This window comes from Saccopteryx bilineata, chromosome 1 (assembly GCF_036850765.1).
Source record: "Saccopteryx bilineata isolate mSacBil1 chromosome 1, mSacBil1_pri_phased_curated, whole genome shotgun sequence".
Taxonomy (NCBI): Eukaryota; Metazoa; Chordata; class Mammalia; order Chiroptera; family Emballonuridae; genus Saccopteryx; species Saccopteryx bilineata.
This window is the reverse complement of record NC_089490.1, coordinates 240,020,941-240,039,998: the sequence shown is the minus strand read 5'-3', so window position 1 is coordinate 240,039,998 and position 19,058 is coordinate 240,020,941. Positions and strand designations below refer to the sequence as shown.

General features: G+C 49.2%; 1 protein-coding gene and 1 non-coding gene across 5 annotated transcripts in view; both read left to right on the top strand.

The window, feature by feature from the left end:
- The first annotated feature begins 264 nt into the window (after positions 1–264).
- The window catches only part of KIF14 (kinesin family member 14), a 32,987-nt gene continuing 14,193 nt past the window's right edge, over positions 265–19,058 (top strand). For all 4 annotated transcript variants that reach the window (XM_066238777.1, XM_066238768.1, XM_066238786.1 and 1 more), the window contains exons 1-17: positions 265–332; positions 2,215–3,373; positions 5,460–5,714; positions 6,375–6,462; positions 6,727–6,825; positions 7,761–7,813; positions 8,360–8,390; positions 8,756–8,863; positions 9,999–10,115; positions 10,427–10,542; positions 11,563–11,735; positions 12,609–12,756; positions 12,967–13,030; positions 14,711–14,895; positions 16,945–17,047; positions 17,717–17,871; positions 18,577–18,724. In XM_066238777.1, coding sequence (XP_066094874.1) covers positions 2,307–3,373; positions 5,460–5,714; positions 6,375–6,462; positions 6,727–6,825; positions 7,761–7,813; positions 8,360–8,390; positions 8,756–8,863; positions 9,999–10,115; positions 10,427–10,542; positions 11,563–11,735; positions 12,609–12,756; positions 12,967–13,030; positions 14,711–14,895; positions 16,945–17,047; positions 17,717–17,871; positions 18,577–18,724 — 2,910 coding nt within the window. In that variant the 5' untranslated portion in view covers positions 265–332; positions 2,215–2,306. The remainder of the gene's footprint in view (positions 333–2,214; positions 3,374–5,459; positions 5,715–6,374; positions 6,463–6,726; positions 6,826–7,760; positions 7,814–8,359; positions 8,391–8,755; positions 8,864–9,998; positions 10,116–10,426; positions 10,543–11,562; positions 11,736–12,608; positions 12,757–12,966; positions 13,031–14,710; positions 14,896–16,944; positions 17,048–17,716; positions 17,872–18,576; positions 18,725–19,058) is intronic.
- LOC136321217 (small nucleolar RNA SNORA42/SNORA80 family) lies at positions 4,038–4,169 on the top strand. The gene has a single exon (XR_010728496.1). It is a non-coding gene; the product is annotated as a small nucleolar RNA SNORA42/SNORA80 family (small nucleolar RNA).

The window sequence follows — 19,058 nt, the reverse complement described above, 5'->3', positions numbered from 1 at the left end:
TTAAAACCCACCTTAGCGGACCGCCCAGAACCCCTACGCGGTGCGGCCGGGTTTTAGACTGGCAGCCACCCAGCCTTCGGCGCTTTCAGAGGGCGAGAGGAGGCCAATGCGTAGTGTCCGACGCAACGTCCAGCAGCCAATCAGAAGGCAGCGACATTATCATGCGGCTCATCATCATGCGACGTCTAATAGCCAATCAGAAGGCGACACCCGGGACGTTTAGCAGCCAATCAGAAGGCGGGGCGGCTATTCAAATTGTGGGCACCGGCCGGGCTGGCTGTGAGTGTCGTGGGAGCGGTGCTGGGACGGCTTCGTGGTGGGGAACGTGCGAGGTACGGTTGAATGTGGGGGGTGCAGGCTGTGGTCCCGGCTCAGGCGCCCCCAATCCCCGGCGACCGGGCCACATTCCTGGGGAGGGAAGGGAGTAGGGACCTGGCGGCCGACCACACTCCCGGTTCGGGCTCACCGCCGGAGGCTCGCCCGGCGGCGGCAGCGGCGCGCGGAGGTCCCTTCACTGACCTGCTCTGGGGGGACGCTGGGGAAGCCTCTCGCGGCGACTTGTTTCCCTTGTGCTCGTCCCGTCTGACGGGGAAACGTCCCAAACTTCCCGCCTGTTCGCGTGAGCAGCAGAGAGTTTTCAGCGCCGGGGGAGTGTCTTGACTTTCCTTTGATTTCCAGAATAGGAAGTTTTCTGTGGGTTGAATGGGGATGCTTGCGTCCCGGGCGTCATTTAGAGAACTTTGAAAGACTTTCTTAACAATCAACTTCGTTACTTTGTTTCTGGACTGCAACACTCCTGGGAGTAAGCATATAGTTCGAGCGAGTGTCACTTTCCAAGGCAACCAGGCAAGCGAGTTTCAAGACTTGTTTACAGTGGATACAGCCATTGGCTGTGTTGCAGCATTGGCTACCAGCGGGCCCCTGGCTGGTACTGGGGTTCTTTCTGTTTTTAAGCTTTGCTGCTGACCTGTGTTTTCATACACACCTGTTGTTTTGGGTTGCTGTCAGTCTGTTAATAGCCAGTGTTGTGGCTGGAGAGCCCTCCTGGTTCTCATTATAATTGCAAGGTGCCTTTCAGCAATAACTATCAGGAAACTTTGAAAAAAGTAGAAGTTAATTATTCACAGAATTGAGGTCTGCCTCCACTGCCCTGATAGGCCTGGGCAGTGTCATACCAGAGTCCTGGCAAATAGGTGACCGTGACCCTGAGGACCGCCCGTGGAAGCTTCCATGGGGTTTTGCATTTATCAAGGTTGGGACACTTATGAGTGGGTGACATGTTGTCTCGGCTCTGACTCCTGGAGACCCTGTGAATGAGTGGTGTCCACAGTGTCCTGACCTCACAGCTTTGCTCAGCTCCTGTGGACTCAGCAAGTGTCTTCTTTTATGGGGTCACTCCATCTCCTAGTTGGTCTTCCTCTTTCCCTGCTGCTGTTTTTCCCAGAGTTATTGTCTTTTCCAAACTTCTCATGATGTATCCAAAGTAGGACAGCTTCAGTGTTGTCAATCTGCCTACAGCGATGTTTCAGGCTTAATTTGCTCTGGGACCCATGTGTTTATCTTCCTGGTCTCTGTAGAGCAGTCCTCAAGCACCATATTTCAAATGTATTGACTTTTTCCCCTATCAGCCATCTTCTCTGCCCAACTTAAGTATCTGTACATAGTAACTAGGAAGACGTGGATGTGGATGGTTCTCCACCTTGGTCTCTAATGACACGTCTCTGCTCTTAGAGACTTTCTAATTCATCCATTGCTGCCCTTTGGAGTCTTAGTCTCTTCAGCTCTTGGCTGAAGTCTCCCCTCACATTGATACCTGAGCCAATGTAAGCAAAATCTTTAACAATTTGGAGGTCTTTGTTGTCTATGTTAATGTGTATTTCTTCCATGGTCATGATTTTGTCCCTTGGTGTTCAGATGCCGTCCTGCTCAGGCACTTTTTCCCTTCACTTTCATCAGAGTTCATTTCAAGCTATTGCTGCCTTCTGCCAGTAAGATAGTATCATCTTCACATGTTAAGATACTGATGTTTCTTCCACCAGATTTCACTCCTCCTTCCTCTGAACATAGCCCAGATTTTTATATGATGTATTTGGCGTACACATTAAACATATAGGGAGTAAAAATGCACCCTTCCTTGTCTGACCCTTTTGCCTCATATTTTTGCAGTCTGTTTGTAGCCTGTGCAATGTAATTTATTTTTTTGTAATTTGACAGATACTTTTGGAAACTGACAGAAGTCAAATGAACATCCAAAGAAGATCTTAGATTCTTCCACAACATTCCTTTGAACATAAGCTGCTGCCACAATGTCAGTCCCTATGGTGCCCAGGAGAAATATCAGCGATGCCCTTGGTGCTTCTCGTTCCCGGAGGAGCGCGTCACTGAACGACCTCAGCCACAGCAGCCTGAAGCTGCTCTTGAAGTCGGACATGTCAGAATGTGAAAACGATGAACCACTACTGAGATCTGCAAGGAAAATCAAAGACATAAATTGCACTTACGTAATCTCTGCCTGCCAAACACCCGGAGGTACGCCCCTTGCCCCCAATCCTGTGGGCAGACTGACCCTTCAGAGAAGAGTCACAAGGAACAAAGACTCGTCGTTGCTTGGTAATGGGGTAGGAGAGTCAGCTGAAAAAGGGACAGAAACACGTCTTACATTGCAACGTCGTCCTCGGACAGGGCCTGTGGACAAGGGGACACCAGTGTGGAATGTGGCAGGTACAGCAGGAAGTAATTGTACTTCCCAGGAAATGGATACAAATGTAAAGATGGTCAATGGTGATAAAAGCTCTCTCGCTGCATCTGCCATACCGTCAGCCGAGGACACAAACGGCACTGACCTGAGGACTGAGACATTCCCTGCCCTCAGGGGGGCAGACGACAGTGTGGCACCTCAGTGCTTAAGTCACAGCACGCCCATCCATCCCCAGAGTCAGCCCGAAGTTGTTCGGTCGGGACGCTTGGCCGCGAAACCCCTTCCGTGCAAGTTGGACATCACAGTGTCGGGAACAGGAAGCTTCCATCATAGAAATATTGGGAAGGGTGTTGCAAAAAACACAAACAAGCTTGATTGCTTAAAAAAAAGGACACCCACGAAGTGTGTTGCAGAACACGGATGGACCCCATGGTGCGGCACACCTCAGCTTAAGAGCCCGGCCGCATCCATGCTGAGAAGCAGGACGCCCAGCTCTCAAGTGAAACCGAAGCCCCAAAGTTCTCTCCTTGCAAATAAAAGGGAGAGGTCCCAAGAACACACACTTCCTCCCAAGGAGGACTCTGCGGTTCAGAGCACCTCCACGGAAAGAGACTCCACAGGAGCAGAGAGCAGCCAGGTGACGGTGGCAGTGCGTGTGCGGCCTTTCAGCAGGAGGTATGTAGTCCCAGCTTCCTGCCCCAGGCCCCCTGGCACCGCTGAACAAGCCTGACCCTTCACCTTTGGGAAGCCCTTGGGCCCATGCATCTTCACACTTGGTGCTGTTTCTAAGAGAAAGAACTTATAGGTTGAGTTGTAGCGTGTCAGTTACTTAGATGATTGGCTATGAAGTTAAAAAATGAAAATTTCCTGACCTGCGGTGGCGCAGTGGGTAAAAGCATCGACCTGGAACACTGAGGTCGCCTGTTCGAAACCCCGGGCTTCCCTGGTCAAGGCACATATGGGAGTTGATGCTTTCTGTTCCTCCCTCCCTTCTTTCTCTGTCTCTCTGTCTCTCTCTCTCTTTCTCTCTCCTCTCTCTAAAATGAATAAATAAAATCTTATAAAAAAATTAATAATATTTAGCCTGACCTGTGGTGGCGCAATGGATAAAGTGTCGACCTGGAAATGCTGAGGTCGCCGGTTCAAAACCCTGGGCTTGCCTGGTCAAGACACATATGGGAGTTGATGCTTCCAGCTCCTCCCCCCTTCTCTCTCTCTCTCTCTCTCCTCTCTAAAAATGAATAAATAAATTAAAAAAATTAAAAAAAAAAAAGAAAATCACCATAGTTTGCAAATGTAGATTTCTCTAGATACACTGCTTTTAAAATACCTGAATGATGCGCTGGTGTATGTTGATGGCAGGCCCATCCCCCAGGTCTCTCACAGAGTCTCACGCCAGAGGAAACTGTGGCCCCGAGCCATTGCCTGGCCCCTACCATAGGCTGCAGGCACCAAAGCGGGTTATACAAAGGGGGAAAAGTGACTTAGGTCTCTAATGCAGCCGGCTTTCAGTGTATGGAGTGAACGCCTGCCTTCCCCTTAGAAAGAGCCGTAGTGGGTCCTCATTCCCCAAAGAGGTTCACGCCTACCCTGTCCCAAGCAGGGGTCACTGCTGTCGTCTCTGACACGTGGTGCCCATAACTGGTTACTTATCAGGTTTGACTTCGGTGTGGGCGGGATAGTTGCGGGTTATGGGCAGGATTCAAAAAGATGGACGTGACAGAATGTGCTGTGGCATCTGATTATTTGCGGGATGACTGGAAACCTTGACGGAGGAGCAGTTTTTGCCTCTGTTGTGTGTGAACAAGGGGATCTGGTGACCCCTGCAGTGGGAGAGGAGCCTCCAGTTTAAACCCAGAGGGTCAGTAGTTCAAGGCAAGTCATACAGTGAAGTAAGCCCTTGAGGACTGTGTGGGCTGAGTGCTCAGAGGAGGGGACTGAGGACGCGCTGATTGGTGAGTGAGGGCAAACCTAGTGGAAAGGCCTTACCAGCCGTGACAGGAACCGAGGTAGCAGGAGGAACAGGTCGGCAGGAACTACCCCATGTGGAGGGACAGTTCCCAGGCCCAGCAGACACTTCCTGTCTGTCTGCATGGCAGGCTGAGGGCACCTGTCACAGTGAGGAGGGAGGTGTGTCCAGGATGAATTCTCATCTAACGCAGAGTTCGGGGCGAAAAGGGACACGTGAGGCCAGACCAGGACATTGTGCTTCCTGTTGATCTAGAGCGCATGAGCTTTCCACTGAGTCTGAGGTGGCGGTGTGTGTGTGTGAAGATCCACGGCTCCAGGGAGAGGCCTGAGGGAGGGGCCTGTGGGCCTGCGGTGACAGTGGGGAGGAGTAGGAGACCTGCAAGTCAGACTTACATTGAATGGGGTGTGCTGAAATTCTGTCTGTACATCATGCCAGGTCTCTATACATGGACACTTCTGAAATTCTCTTTGTATTAAAAATGAGTTTTCAGGTTTGAGCTGCAGTGTACAGGTAGGTTACAGTAGGTAGGAAAGGGAGAACATGAAAGGGGAAGGGAAGAGATGGAGAAGGTGGTGAAAGCAGGGCCGATGTTCTGGATGAGAACTCAGGTGGCACAGAAGCTCCAGGGCCCGTGACTCAGAAACACACTGTCACGGCATTTGCTGCTCGGCAGTATCCTGCCCCAGTGGGACAGTATATTTGACCAGTCCTGAGGTACTCATATTCTGTGGGAGAAATACTCAAAGTAATGACAGCAACTTGATGTCTCCTTTGTGCCTCTTTCTGCAGAGAGAAGGCAGAGAGCGCATCCCAGGCGGTCTTCCTGAATGGGGAGGAGATAGCAGTGAGACATCCGGACATGAGACACGTGTACACTTTCATGTATGACGTTTCCTTCTGGTCCTTTGATGACCGTCACCCAAACTACGCCGGCCAGACCACCGTGTATGAGACCCTGGCCGCCCCGCTGCTCGCCCGTGCCTTGGAAGGCTACAACGCCTGCCTCTTTGCTTACGGGCAGACCGGCTCGGGGAAGTCGTACACGTAAGTTGACTGCAGATGCGTTCTCCAGAAAGATTCACATCTCCTGTGAGAAGCACTGTGTTTTGATAGACAGCGTACCTTTGAAACCACACAGGCTAGGGTTCAGATCTCATCGGTGTTTACACACAAGTTCTGCAGACTTGGTCCAGTTGCTTAACCTCTGGGCTTCATTTGTGCACAAGATAGTGTTGACCTTGTAGGTATCCTCAGCCTTGTTTTACTGTAAATGGCATTTCTTGTGTAAACCAAAGCCCTCCGAGGTTCTTTTGTAAGTGCTATCGTGAGAACTAGAAGTCAGCCAGCTAGCAAATGGTTTGGTGATATCTGTCCCAGAATTTCTGTAGTGCCAACCTTTGTTAGTTTTTACTCTGTTCCAGACTGGGCGAAAGCTTTCTCGCAATGGCCCTCTGACCTAAATAGTTGTTGTTCATTCCCATTTCACAGAAGAGGAAGTTAGGTGTCCTGAGGTAAAGCATCTTGTCCAAGGTCACGGCGCTAACAATGGTGAAACCTAGATGGACTCAGGCCGACTCAGTTTCTGGACATTAATGATGAGGTTTAATTAGCTGCTCCCTGCTTCCTCCTCAACCCATCTCCTCAAAGAGAATTTTAAAACCCTAATGGGTTTTACTTCCGCCCTGTCCATAATGTATTTTGCAGGATGATGGGATTTGGTGAAGAACCAGGAATAATTCCAAGATTCTGTGAAGATCTTTTTGCTCAAGTAGCAAAGAGACAAACCCAGGAGGTATGTCATTATGGTTTCGGTCTGTGTCTCCCTCCTGACAGATGGCGTGGAGCACCTGCATGCGCTTGTTGGCTGTTTGTGTGTCGTCTTTGGAGAAATGTCTGTTCAGTTCTTTGTCCATTTTTAAATTGCGTGCTTTTGTTGTAGTTGAGTTGTTAGAGTTCTTTATATATTCTGTAGGCTAGACCCTTTTTGGGTACATAATTTGCAAAAATGCAAGGACTTTTAAGAATCAATTGCTTGCTGGGTCTCTGTTCTTACTAGGTGAGGTACCACCTAGAGATGAGCTTCTTTGAAGTTTATAATGAAAAAATCCATGACCTTCTGGTTTGTAAAGGTGAAAGTGGGCAGAGAAAGCAGCCGGTAAGGTTGAAACCGTTTGTTATTAATTTCTGTTTCTGTAAATGCATATTATTATATTTGTTCTCGAGATGGTGTATGTTGCTTAAATTTTTACTAAAATGCTATTGCACGATGGCAAATGTGTAGGACCCACCATCTAACTATACTGTTATTTAGTAAATAAGCTGAGCATTATCTCTAGTGGACATTAAATTGTTAAATTTACCTTTTTATTGTAAGCAAGTGTGGTGTAAGAGTTAGAGATAACATTCGTTCCAAGATGTAGTTGGACCACTTACATCAAAAGCTCAATTCTGAAAAAGCTAAAAAGAAGTAAAAGCGTACAAAAACTATACCGTTATTATAGCAATGTATTTCACTGGACTATTTAACAAATTGGTATCCTATAGATTATATTTCCTGTGAAATAGAAAATTTTAGAAATACATAAGCTTATTTAAAATCTGCTATTAGAATTAAAAATTTAATTTTGGAAAGGACCTTGGAGAGCAAGAAGCTACCATCTAAGAGGTGCTGTGACTTGTTCACGGTCACACTCCCCTCTGGGTACATCCAGAAAGTCAGACACACTTGGCCTTTTTCTCTGTGACGTCTATGTGTTGTAAATTTCTAGTCACAGAGTGTAGAGTGTTACTGTGAACCTGGGAAACGGCCTGTGTGAGTGCACTGCACCCCGTCCAGGGGTGTCTAAAGTCCGCACACAGCATCTGGCGCAGGTGTCAGTGTAGGAGCAGGGACTGCCGCCGGGTGCCTCCACCCGTGTGCATGCAAGTGGAGACAGGTTTGCTCTCGTGAGAACCTATGTATGCATTCCTGCGTAGAGTGTAGACAGTGCTCTTTCCCTTGAACTTAGAGTATGGGAGAAAGCCACTGACAGTTGTCTTTATTGTGAGACACCTACCACGCTCTCCTGACACCCATGTTTGCTTCCCCAGCTGAGGGTCCGGGAGCACCCTGTGTCCGGGCCATATGTCGAAGCTCTGGCTGTGTGAGTACAGGGTTAGCTGCTGTTCTCCTGCCCGCTTGCACCTCTCCGAGTCCTGTGAAGTGCCCGGTGCCCGGTGTGGGGTGCTAACTGCATCAGGCAGGAAATGCTTGACCTCTCTTCCTTTCACCCCTGCTTCCTGCTCAGGCTGCACTCACATCTGCCCCCAAAGCTGAGGTGGGGAGGGGGGTGGACGAGTTCAAGAGGAGGAGTGTGAACCATGCTGAGGGCACTTTTGCCTTTCACTCGCTTTCTGAGAGGAGAGGGAAGTGGCTAGAACATGTGGATGCAGCTCATGTAACAAACAAATCTAGGTTTGCGCTGAGACCCATACAGACAGTGTGCTCACCCCACGCACGCACACGGCGTGTTACTGTGCTAGTACAGCATGTAAAGTCTACCTTGTGGACTCCTGACTTAGAACTGAATGTCATCGTGTTAAGATGCTGAGGTGCTCTCCTATGTTAAGAAAAGTCATACTGTTTGTTTTATGAGAATGAGAGTGTAATTGTCAGTAAAATCGATTTTGTCTTTCCCTTTTTAAAATAGGAATGTTGTGGGTTCTTACTCTGATGTCCAGGTAAGGCTGATTGTGATTTGCTTTCTTTCTACTATTAGAATGATTGTAATCATAGATACACTTAAGACTATTTCTCCTTAGTTGTTGTTTGCATCAGAAAAAGGCTAATTTTGTTAGATTATCATGAACTGATTTTGTTTATTAAACTTTATTCAAAAGAATCACTCATCTGATCTAAATATAAAGAGTGACCATCATGTCATCTTAGTTACAGAAATTGCCTTTAGAAACATTTTCTGATTCGGATTTCAGTGATAGACAAAAATTGACATGAGGCACGTGTGTTAATAGTTTCATTTTACAAACGTATAAATGTGTGTGTCCCTGTGGCTGCCTAAGGCAGAACTGATCTCCCTCCCCACCAGGGCTGGCTGGAGCTGGGCAGCAAGCAGAGGGCCACAGCAGCCACTGGCATGAATGACAAGAGCTCGCGGTCCCACGCAGTGGTCACCCTGGTGATGACCCGCACCCAGGTGGGTAGGCGTGGCTTCCTGGGGGGGCGGTCCCTGTAGGTGGCTGTCATTCCTTTAAATCAAAAGTGAGAGTCCAGCCTGACCAGGCGGTGGCACAATGGATAGAGTGTCGGACTGGGATGCAGAGGACCCAAGCTTGAGCGCGGGCTCATCTGGTTTGAGCAAAAGCTCACCAGCTTGGACCCAAGGTCGCTGGCTTGAGCAAGGGGTTACTCGGTCTGCTGAAGGCCCGCGGTCAAGGCACATATGAGAAAGCAATCAATGAACAACTAAAGTGTTGCAACGAAAAACTAATGATTGATGCTTCTCATCTCTTTCCGTTCCTGTCTGTCTGTCCCTTTCTATCCCTCTCTCTGACTTCTCTCTGTCCCTGTAAAAAAAAAAAAAAAAAGTGAGAGTCTATTTGTGTAACCATGTAATGGAATTAGGTTGTAGGAAATAGACACAGTGACTGAATCGTTCTGGTGTATGTGGCTATGTGCTTTTCTTACTGTTGTAAAAGTCAACAATGTGCATTATTAACTTATTGTGATATCATTGATAGTAATCAGTTTATGATACTATGTTATCAGTAACACATGGTGATTATTGTATAGTTTGGAGCTCATATCAGAAAGTGAAAGATTTCTTAAAGTTCAGCGGCATGACTCAAATGAAGCCCCTCTAAAACATCTTGGTAAATAATGTTTCAGTTATGTTACAATTACTCTTAAACAGATTTACAAGATCTGTGACAATTTTATGCTACTAAAATTTTTTCCAACATTTTTCATAGCTGCCAAATATTCCATTGACTTACAATTTCTCGAGTTTTTCTCTACTGTTGGGCATTTGTTTAGATTTTAAATCCTTTGCAACTTTAATGCTGGGATAAACAATGCTTTTAAATCTATTTATGGTTGTTTCCTTAATGTAACTGTGTAGTGGTGGGTTTTTATCCCTTTGAAGTCATTTTTCTCATTTTGGTATGATGCACGCATGGCTGGATGTATTCTTGATTACTTATGTATTGCACATTATCACAGGTTCAAGGGCAAGGGATTTTTAACTGTGTGTAACTTTCCTTTTTGACAACTCACTGATGGCAAGTTATGAAGGAACTGAGGACGTATTATTTTGTCTCCCCTTGCCACAGACGGAGCTGGTGGATGGGGAGGAGCATGTTCACCGAGTGACTAGCCACATCCACCTGGTGGACCTGGCAGGCAGCGAGCGCTGCGGCTCCACGCGGACCAGTGGACAGCAGCTGCGGGTGTGTGTGGCCTTCCTGGTTGGTGGGAACTCCTAGGGCATTAATTTTAGATGACAAATGGAATATTCCTGACAGCAACAAAAAGTTTGTCTCTTCTGCAGCTTACAGGCTGCATTGCTGCGGATTAAAGAGAGATGGTGCTTTTTAGATATAATTATTTTTCAGTTAAGTTAGAAAATTCTGAGTCATGAGAGAGACAGTGGTTTGTGGAAGAAAGTGTTTCATCAGTGGTCACATGAGGGAAGAAGTCTGTTTTGTGACACGAACTTCTGAGCAGTGGTGGATGCTATAGCTGTTTCTTTCACACACAGGAGGGCGTTAGCATCAACAAGTCCCTGCTGACCCTAGGCAAGGTCATCTCTGCGCTTGCTGAGCACGGGAGCCGGAGGATGCTATTTATTCCTTACCGCGAGTCAGTTCTCACATGGCAAGTGTCTTTTGAACCTTAAAGAGCTGAGTAACTTTGGGACAGAGAAGGGTGAGAGGGTGACTTCTGGAGCCAAAGTGCCTGGGCCAGGCCCGGGCCTCAGCTCTGCGTCCTGCAAGCTGGCTCCTCCGTGGTGGAGTGGGGAACAGCAGCCTGTCTTTCTGGGTTGCAGTGAGGGTTATGTGAATAATGAAGAACGGCGTACGTGGTGTTGCGCTGTCTCTGTGAGCTCCAATGTAGTACGTCCTGTTTCTGCCTGGGCGTCGGCACACGCGGTCTCGCCAAGATGTCGAATAGTTTGCTCAGCACACGCTGCCTAGTGTGTGTTTTATTTTTGTTAATGAGCGTGTATTTCACTTCAGATACATTACATTGAAATTACAGCTCTAGCTTTAATACCCAGTTCTGATAAGCACTCATGTACAATTCCGAGAAGGACAGCGTCTCTACCTCATGGCGGCATGTCTGCATGACCGTTTATTACAATGTGATTGCCACCAGAATGCTGTGAGGGAAAGACTGATTTTATTTTTTAATCCTTTTGAAAGTTAAGAATAGTGAAGTTCATTCTACATTGATAAAGATAGACTTTTTAGCCTCATACTCTTTTTCCCTCTTAAATACAGCTTTTCCATGTAACGGAAAACAATTTCTGATTATTTTAGCCTTTATTGAGCCCCTCCCTGCTCCGAATGTCACAACAGCCCTGGAAACAGGTGACCAGCACACACAGTCTCTTTTCTAAAGTGGTTCACGGTCTAGTGCAGGGAGAGAGGTATCTTATTGAATAGTTGATGGTTAACCGTATTTTAAAATCTGTGCACCGATTGTCACTTCATGAAATGGTATGAAAAGTATAAGAGAAAATGGCATGTCCCTGAGCTCTAAAAAGGGCCACAAACACCAGGAAGCCCCCCACCCCCAGCATGAGGGGCATCTTGCACATCTGTTGTGGAACCTGGAGAGTTGCTGCTCTCGGGCTGCAGACGCGCAGTTTAATGGTGGCCCTTTCCCTCAAAGGCTGTTGAAGGAGAGCCTGGGGGGCAACTCCAAGACAGTGATGATCGCCACGGTCAGCCCGGCCGCCAGCAGTGTGGAGGAGACTTTGAGCACCCTGCGCTACGCCCACCAGGCCCGCCGGATCATCAACGTGGCCAGAGTGAATGAGGACATGAGTGCACAGCTGATCCGAGGTGAGCGTCCCCTGGGCGGTTAGGAGCATCTCACAGCAGTTCCGTCTCAAGGACTAATTTGGGCTGTGGAAATGAGTGACTGAAGAAAATCAGGTTTCTTCTGTGCCTGTTGAAATGACTCAGCCATTGTTCTGTGGTGATGGAGGGGGACCGTGGGGTGGAGCCTGGGTGCAGGGAGATAGGGAGTGACCCACATCTGTGGGTGCAGCACTGGCCCTCAGGTCGTTGGTTTGCTTTTCCCTGTCGGACTTCTGCCATTGTCCCTGTTGTCACCTGCCCTTGTGGCTGGCCTTGGATGCAGAGGCTCTTTGCCCTGAGTTTCTGGTATAGGTGTCTGTCACTCACACTACTTCCTGTGTGCCCCAGGCACCCCACTGAGGGATGACTGTCCTCCACCTGCGCTCTGGCCCTTCAGTAGCAGGAGGGGCGGAGGTGCTGGCCGTGGCCCAGACAGAGCAAGTTTGCTCCCTCCGGGACTAGCTTCTGGTCTGAATTCCCACACTCCCACAGACAGGACTATTCTCATGAAAATAAGTGTTGTGATTGCAGCTGGCAGACCTTTGACCTTTACCCGAGGTATCCTGAGATAGGTCTGCTGGGGACGGACTGTCCCAGTGGGACTCGTCACGCCTTGTCCTCAGAGTGCCCACTGGGCAGAATGTGACATGGTCACCCTACCTGGGATCCTCCTACCTGGCACAGGTCATGGCTAGTTGGAGACGTATGGCTGATGTAGGCACAAATTGATTTCTGCGAACAGCCTAGTTCATGTAGTAATTTAATGTTTAATTGAAACTTTGAGTGAAATGGAAATTGGAAGATTAGGCTGACTGTCCACTGTGACCAACAATGTATCTTTTCACAAATGTTCAGAACTGAAAGCGGAGATTGAGAAGCTGAAGGCGGCCCAGAGGAGCCGTCAGCACGGGGACCCCGAGCGGAACCGGCTCTGTCGGCAGGAGGTCACATCGCTCCGCATGAAGCTGCACCAGCAGGAGCGGGACATGGCAGAGATGCAGAGGTGGGCGGGCGCAGCGCTGCACATGCTGGAGCCTCGTGGGCTGGGGGAGTGTCCCCGCTCTCGCCCCCTCCCACACAGGACATCCTCAGCCCACCCCTAGGCGATCTTACTTACTCTCAAGTGGTTTCCTGCTCTTTATTGATTGTTGATTCCTGATCTTACATATATGTGGGTATTTTTTACACTATTATTTTGTTTGTCTTTGGATAGAATGTGGAAAGAAAAATTTGAACAAGCTGAAAAACGGAAACATGAGGAAATAAAGGAGTTACAGGTACAGTTTCCTTGCTCTGAGTGATGGGAAAGTTAGAGGGGCAGGTAAACATGTGAGATCCGTTTTCCCAGGGCATCCCAGGCACTGACTCAGTATGGGGCCTGCTGTGGACAGCATGTAGCAGTGAGGGGTCCTAAGGGCACTTGCTCAGGGCCGCTGGCCAGTGGGGAGGTTCACACAGAAACAGCCCGTTCACAGATGCTATTCAGCATTTGCACTGGGCCAGGTGCAGGGAGCCAAGATGCATGGCAGGCAGCTTGTCCCTCAGGGGCTTGTGGTCCAGGGAGTCCATAGCCCGGGCAGGTGCCCAAGACTGGCAATGTCATACAGCCCCACTGTGCAGTTAGACTGTAGCAGCAGGAGAGCAGAGGAGGTGACTCACGAGGGTGGTTGTCAGGAGGACGAGAAAGAGAAGGGACAGCTGACGAGGTCCCGTACCTGAGCAGGACCTGGCAGGGCCAGCAGCCAGGGGTTTTGACCGAGGCAACCAGAACAGCCCGGTGTCAGAACTGGGAGGCTCCACATCAGTGCTGGTGACAGAGGTCAGACTGTGACAGTGAGGAGCTTGGACTAGGGTTGGAGTGGAGAGGAAGGGTCAGATTCAAGAGATGATGGGACCGAGAAGTGTATTTTCAAGGTGGGTACCAAGAGAAATAACACTCGGGGCCGACGCTTAGGTGTCTGAGGTGCACACCTTTGTCATGAGGTGACAGGGTCACTATGGCGGGGAAGATGCAGCTGATGGCAGTGGGCTGGGGTGATAAGAGATCAGGACACGGCCTCATACAGATGCTGAAACCTCGGGGGAACTATAGGACTCAGAAGGCTGTGAGGGTTTGTTTCCTTAAAGGACGAGAGCTTGAGCTTGTTTGTAGGAGTCAGACCCCTTTTGCAGTGAGGTTCTGGGAGATGGGAGGGATGGTCCAGGGCAGAGGTGTTGGCAGAAGAGGAAATGTTTCAAGTGAGTGGCAGTGAGTCCTGTTAGAACTCAGGAGGGGGCTTCCCTGGGAATGGTCGGTCCAGCTTCCTGGAGGAGGCAGGATGGTATTGGGCTGGGTAGCATGGGGGTTACTTCACTAGGGAGAGGACAGGAGGCATGTACAGGGTATGGTGCTCAGAGGCAGTGACTCTGTTTCATTGGAGCAGTTTGTGGAAGGTCAGAGGAGATGGATTTGGAGGGATGGGTTATGGTTCTTTGATTAAGGACTTACTATCCAGCCAGGGAGTTTGAGTTTTATCTGCAGGACGTGGGAAGTCATTGAAAGTGTGTGAGCAGGAGGTGGACACTTTAAGAAGACTCCGGAGAGTTAGCGTGGTGTGAGGTGTAAATGGGCTGAAAGCAGGGGAAGTCAGCAGGGTGTGGGAGCTCAGGGTGGACTGAGAGGCCCTGAGCTAAGCTGGTGGCCATGTGGGGAGTGAGTCTTGTATAGACTGTGGAGTGATTGATCAGTGAGAACGGCATGGTGTGGAGGTGGTGGGCAGAGGAGGAGCACCGTAACGGACATCTTGGGTGTGTTGGTGCACACCCCAGGGAACCACAGGGGAGGTGCTGAGCAACCTGGCTTGAGGGAGACTTTACATGGCACAACTTCAGTGTGTAACATAGACCTCTTGTTTTAAGTGAGTTTAACAACTTTGTGCTTGTAGTCACGGCTCATTGACTTCTCTGACTCTCACCAGAAAGCAGGCATTACCTTTCAAGTGGACAACCATTTGCCGAACCTGGTCAACCTGAGCGAAGACCCTCAGCTGTCGGAGGTGCTGTTGTACGTGATAAAGGAGGGCACCACTACGGTCGGGAAGCGCCGCCCCACCTCCCGGCCTGACATCCAGTTGTCTGGGGTGCTGGTGGCCGATGACCACTGGTAAGTGAAGCCTCTCAGGAGGCACAGGCACTGTTGTTTTCATTAGGCGTCTGGTCCTGGTCACACGAGGCATGTGTGTGTGCTGAGTCTTTGGTGTCATTCTTCAGAGGTGTCTTTACCCGGAAAAACGACACTATGAGTGTTTTCCAAGGATGACGTGGGGTACAAACTACTGACACTCAGTTTTGTTTCAGTTGAGTGACCTGTTGGGTTGAGGGACAGGCTTCTTGGCACGATAGCCACAGACCTGAAGCTAAACTCCGTTGTCGTGTGTGGCTGGATGTGGGTTGATGGACCAGTGTGAGACTGCCAGGGGAACCTTGTCCCTCTGGACTGGCTGATACAGGCATTGTCGGGGTGACAGTGCATGCAGCCTGTCCCAGCTCCATGTGTGTTCTCACCCCTGTATTTATCATCCGTCTTTAATATTGTCACAATCTATCTCATTTGGTGACAGACGTTGCGTTTATACATTTTTGCCCACAGTAGTGCAGTGAGTGTCCCTGAACCCGCCACCTGGTACAAGTGTGGAGTTTCCCATGTGACCGACCGAGCTGTGAGCCCTTGGGAGGCTGGCCTGCCAGAGCTCTCGTTTGCCCCCTGTGCTGTGTGAGAATTGTAGTTCTCTGATTATCTATAATAATACTTTTAAATTTTGGCAAGCAGTCTTAAATTGTATGTCTGAAGCTGTGCATTTATGACTTTGAATGCATATTCAACTTTACTGGGTAATTTCAAATTCTTTCCCAAAGTAATGATCAGTTTCTGTTCCCATTGGCATTGAGGGTGCCTGTTACTCCAAATCCGTGTCAGCACTTGGTGTTGTCAGGCTTTCCTTTAGGCCCATCAAGTGCACATGACACGCAGCCTTGTTGCGGACTTCTGTGTTTCCTCAACAAATAATCTTTGGCCATTTTTGTTTGCTTCCCCTTGACTTGCCTATTCATGTCATTAATCCATTGTTCAATTGGATTGTTTTTTTATTAGTAATTTGTGAGAGTTCTTCATGTGTTCTCATTGCCACATCTTTGTGCGTTTTATGTGTTGAGACGTCTTCTTTCCAGCGTGTGCCTCGTCTTGTCACTCCCTTGTGGTGGCTCCTGGTGGGCCACAGGTCTGGGTTTCATTGCAGTCGACTCTTCCCTTGTGGTTGTCAGTCTCTGTGTCTTGTCTGAGAACCTTCCACATGGAGTTCTGGAGACAGTAACCTGAATGCTCTTCCAGACGTCCTGAAGTTTGCTATCACGTTAAGAACCTTGTTTGAGAAGTAGGGATGTGGTTCATTTGGTCTCTATGTGAGTGGCGCGTCTGCCAGGACCAAGGATTCGGTGGCCTCTGCTGCACTTGTGACCTGTTGCATTCACACAGCACCCCTCCTGAAATGGGTCTGCTTCAGCCCTTTCTGTCCAGTCCATCCGAAGATGAACTGCACTTTGGGGTTTCTTTCCTGTTCTCTGAGTAAAAAGACTCGGAGGACCATGGCGTGCTTGTGGCTGCTGTTCTGTAGTCTTACTTGGAGGTCGGTGCCACCAAGCGCTTTAATCTTTGTGCCCTCCACTCTCGTAGAGGAAGATGGTCGCTGTTTTATTACTAAAGCTCTTGTGTAAATCGAAAAGTACAGAACAGAACACATCACATCTGTTCCATCTATAGGTGAACCATCATCAGTATTTTAATGTGGGGTTTTTGGTTGGAATTTTTTCTCATTTTTTGTGTGTGTGTGCGCGCGCTCTCGTGTGTGTGTGTGTGTGTGTGTGTGTGTGTGTGTGTGTGTGTGTGTGTGTAGGGGGTATTTTTTTTTAAGTAGTCATAATTAAAATACACACGAGCACACTCCCCTACATATGGTGGATAGAACTGCTAGGGAGGCCAGGCATTCTCACCAGACTCCAAGATCTGAATGGAGGAAACCAAACAAATGTTAAGTTGTTGTCATGAATTGACGGAACCTAACCCCCGAGGTGCAGCCCTGAGCGGCCCAGCCCATGTCACCTACTCCTGCGTTGCCGCCTGTCCTGTGATCATAACAGCGTGTTCCTGTCTCAACAGCATGATCACAAATGTTGACGGGACCGTGAGCATCATCCCGATCAGGGAAGCAAAGACGTACGTAAATGGAAGGCACATTCTGGAGCCCACGGTGCTGCACCATGTAAGTGGGCGGGCGCCAAAATGGGGGACGTTGTTTGGCTTTAAGCAAGTTGTTCAATTTATTTGTGTTTCAGTTTGAAAATCCCCCTTCCTATTAAATCATTAACTGCCTTCTCATGTGCAAAGACAAAAGTCTGGCTGTAACAGGACCAACGAGCTGACCGCAGTCTGCATTGCTGTGTCCAGTGAAGCGCTGGGCTTTTCAGTCCGGGGGGCCCTGACCCTGCCGTTTGTGCTGTAACCTCTGAAAAGCTGTTGGACCAGCCAGTTGAACGTCACCTAGAAGACCGGAGCCCTTGTGGGAACATTTTAGTAATTACATGGGGAGCACAGGTGTGAAGCAGTGTGGCAGGCACCATGAGACACATAGTCACTTACATGTGACCTGCCTGTCAGCGGAGGCTGGAGGAAATGCCTTGTGCCTACTTCCGAGGTTGGGCAGCCATGTGTCATGGGTTGCTGTGAGATGTGCACAGCAAGCAGGTGATGCCTGTGTGAAATGTTGAACACAGAGCTTAGCATCTGGAACGTGTTGAGCAACTGGGAGTGGCTGTGATTCTGTGTGTCTCACTAATAGTCCTGGACTGGACCAATTCACTCAGCCTGTGTTTTGTCCCGTAGTTTCCTGTCCAGACTGAGCCGCACTAGTGACTCTTGTTGTGTGCTTTAGGGGGATCGAGTGGTGCTCGGTGGAGACCATTACTTCAGGTTTAATCACCCAGTGGAGGTCCAGACGAGACCGTCCACGGGAGGCGTTCCCACCAGTGAGGGGCCGAAGGACTTTGACTTTGCCAAGAACGAGCTGCTCGTGGCCCAGAGAGTGCAGTGAGTGTTGCGGATCTGAGCAGTGAGGCCCTGGGGGAAGGGAGGTCTGCAGCAAGGGCAGCACGGGCTCACACCGCCATTGGCTCTGGGTGCCGACTGTGGGATGTGGTCTTTCTCGTGGCTCATTCGTTCATTCCACAAACACTCAAAAGGCAGAAATTTGGTGTCTGCACAGTTCCAGGTATGGAAGCGGACAGGTACAGGTGTATGACATATAATTATTGCTCTACCATCGTCAGTTTGACATAGAATAGTCTTGTTTTGTTTTGTGTTCACTATAACGTTTACTATAATATTTACAGAAGCACCCACTTTAAAACCATATGTTTATATGATGTGTTTTCCTTAGGCGTTAGCAAACCGTGTTTAACTAAATGTCAGGCATCTGTAATAGTAACTAAGTTGAAAATAAGCAGTTTCATCCTTTCATGTTTTCTTTGTATGAACAATTCTAAAGCTAATAAAAATTCACAAACGCTATTGACAGAATGTCAGAAATTATGTTTAGAGATTAGCTTTTTGCTTCATGGAAAAGATTTTAACGTAATCAAGCACTGTCATGGTTGTGACCATCTAACTGCTGTGCTGCACGCCAGACACTCACATGAAATAATGTTGAATGTGAACTGTGATTGGAGAATTAGGAGGGAAGCTGTTGTGTGTGCAGCACTCCTGGCGGGGCGCGTGAGACTCTGTGCTCCACAGGCTGGAAGCGGAGGTCCAGGAGGCCCGGCTGCAGGTGAAGCAAGAGATGCTGCAGGGCGTCCAGATCGCCAGGGAGGTGGCCGAGCAGGAGCTGTCCTCCCAGAGGGCCGCCTACGAGAGCAGGATCGAGGCCCTGGAGGCGGAGCTGGTAAATGGTGGGGCTGGGCCTTCTCTGCTAGGGCATTGGGGACACTTGTGTCCCTGTAAGGAGCCGGGTATCAGGACAGCCACGCCATGCAGCCGTGGGGCCAGGCCTCCACCTCTCCTGTCAGTGGCAGACAGGTGGCGGCTCTGAGAAACCCGGCCCAGAGGGGCTTCCTGCAGCCCCTCACTTCCTCCAGCCCCAGGCGTCTGTCCCACCCACGTGTGTCACACTCTTCGGTGTTTACCTGCTCTGGGTGCTGACTTTTGGATGCCCCAAAATGCCAACTGTCAGAGGGGCTGTTGTCATCTCACTGGTGTCACAGGTGCTCCCCAGGCTC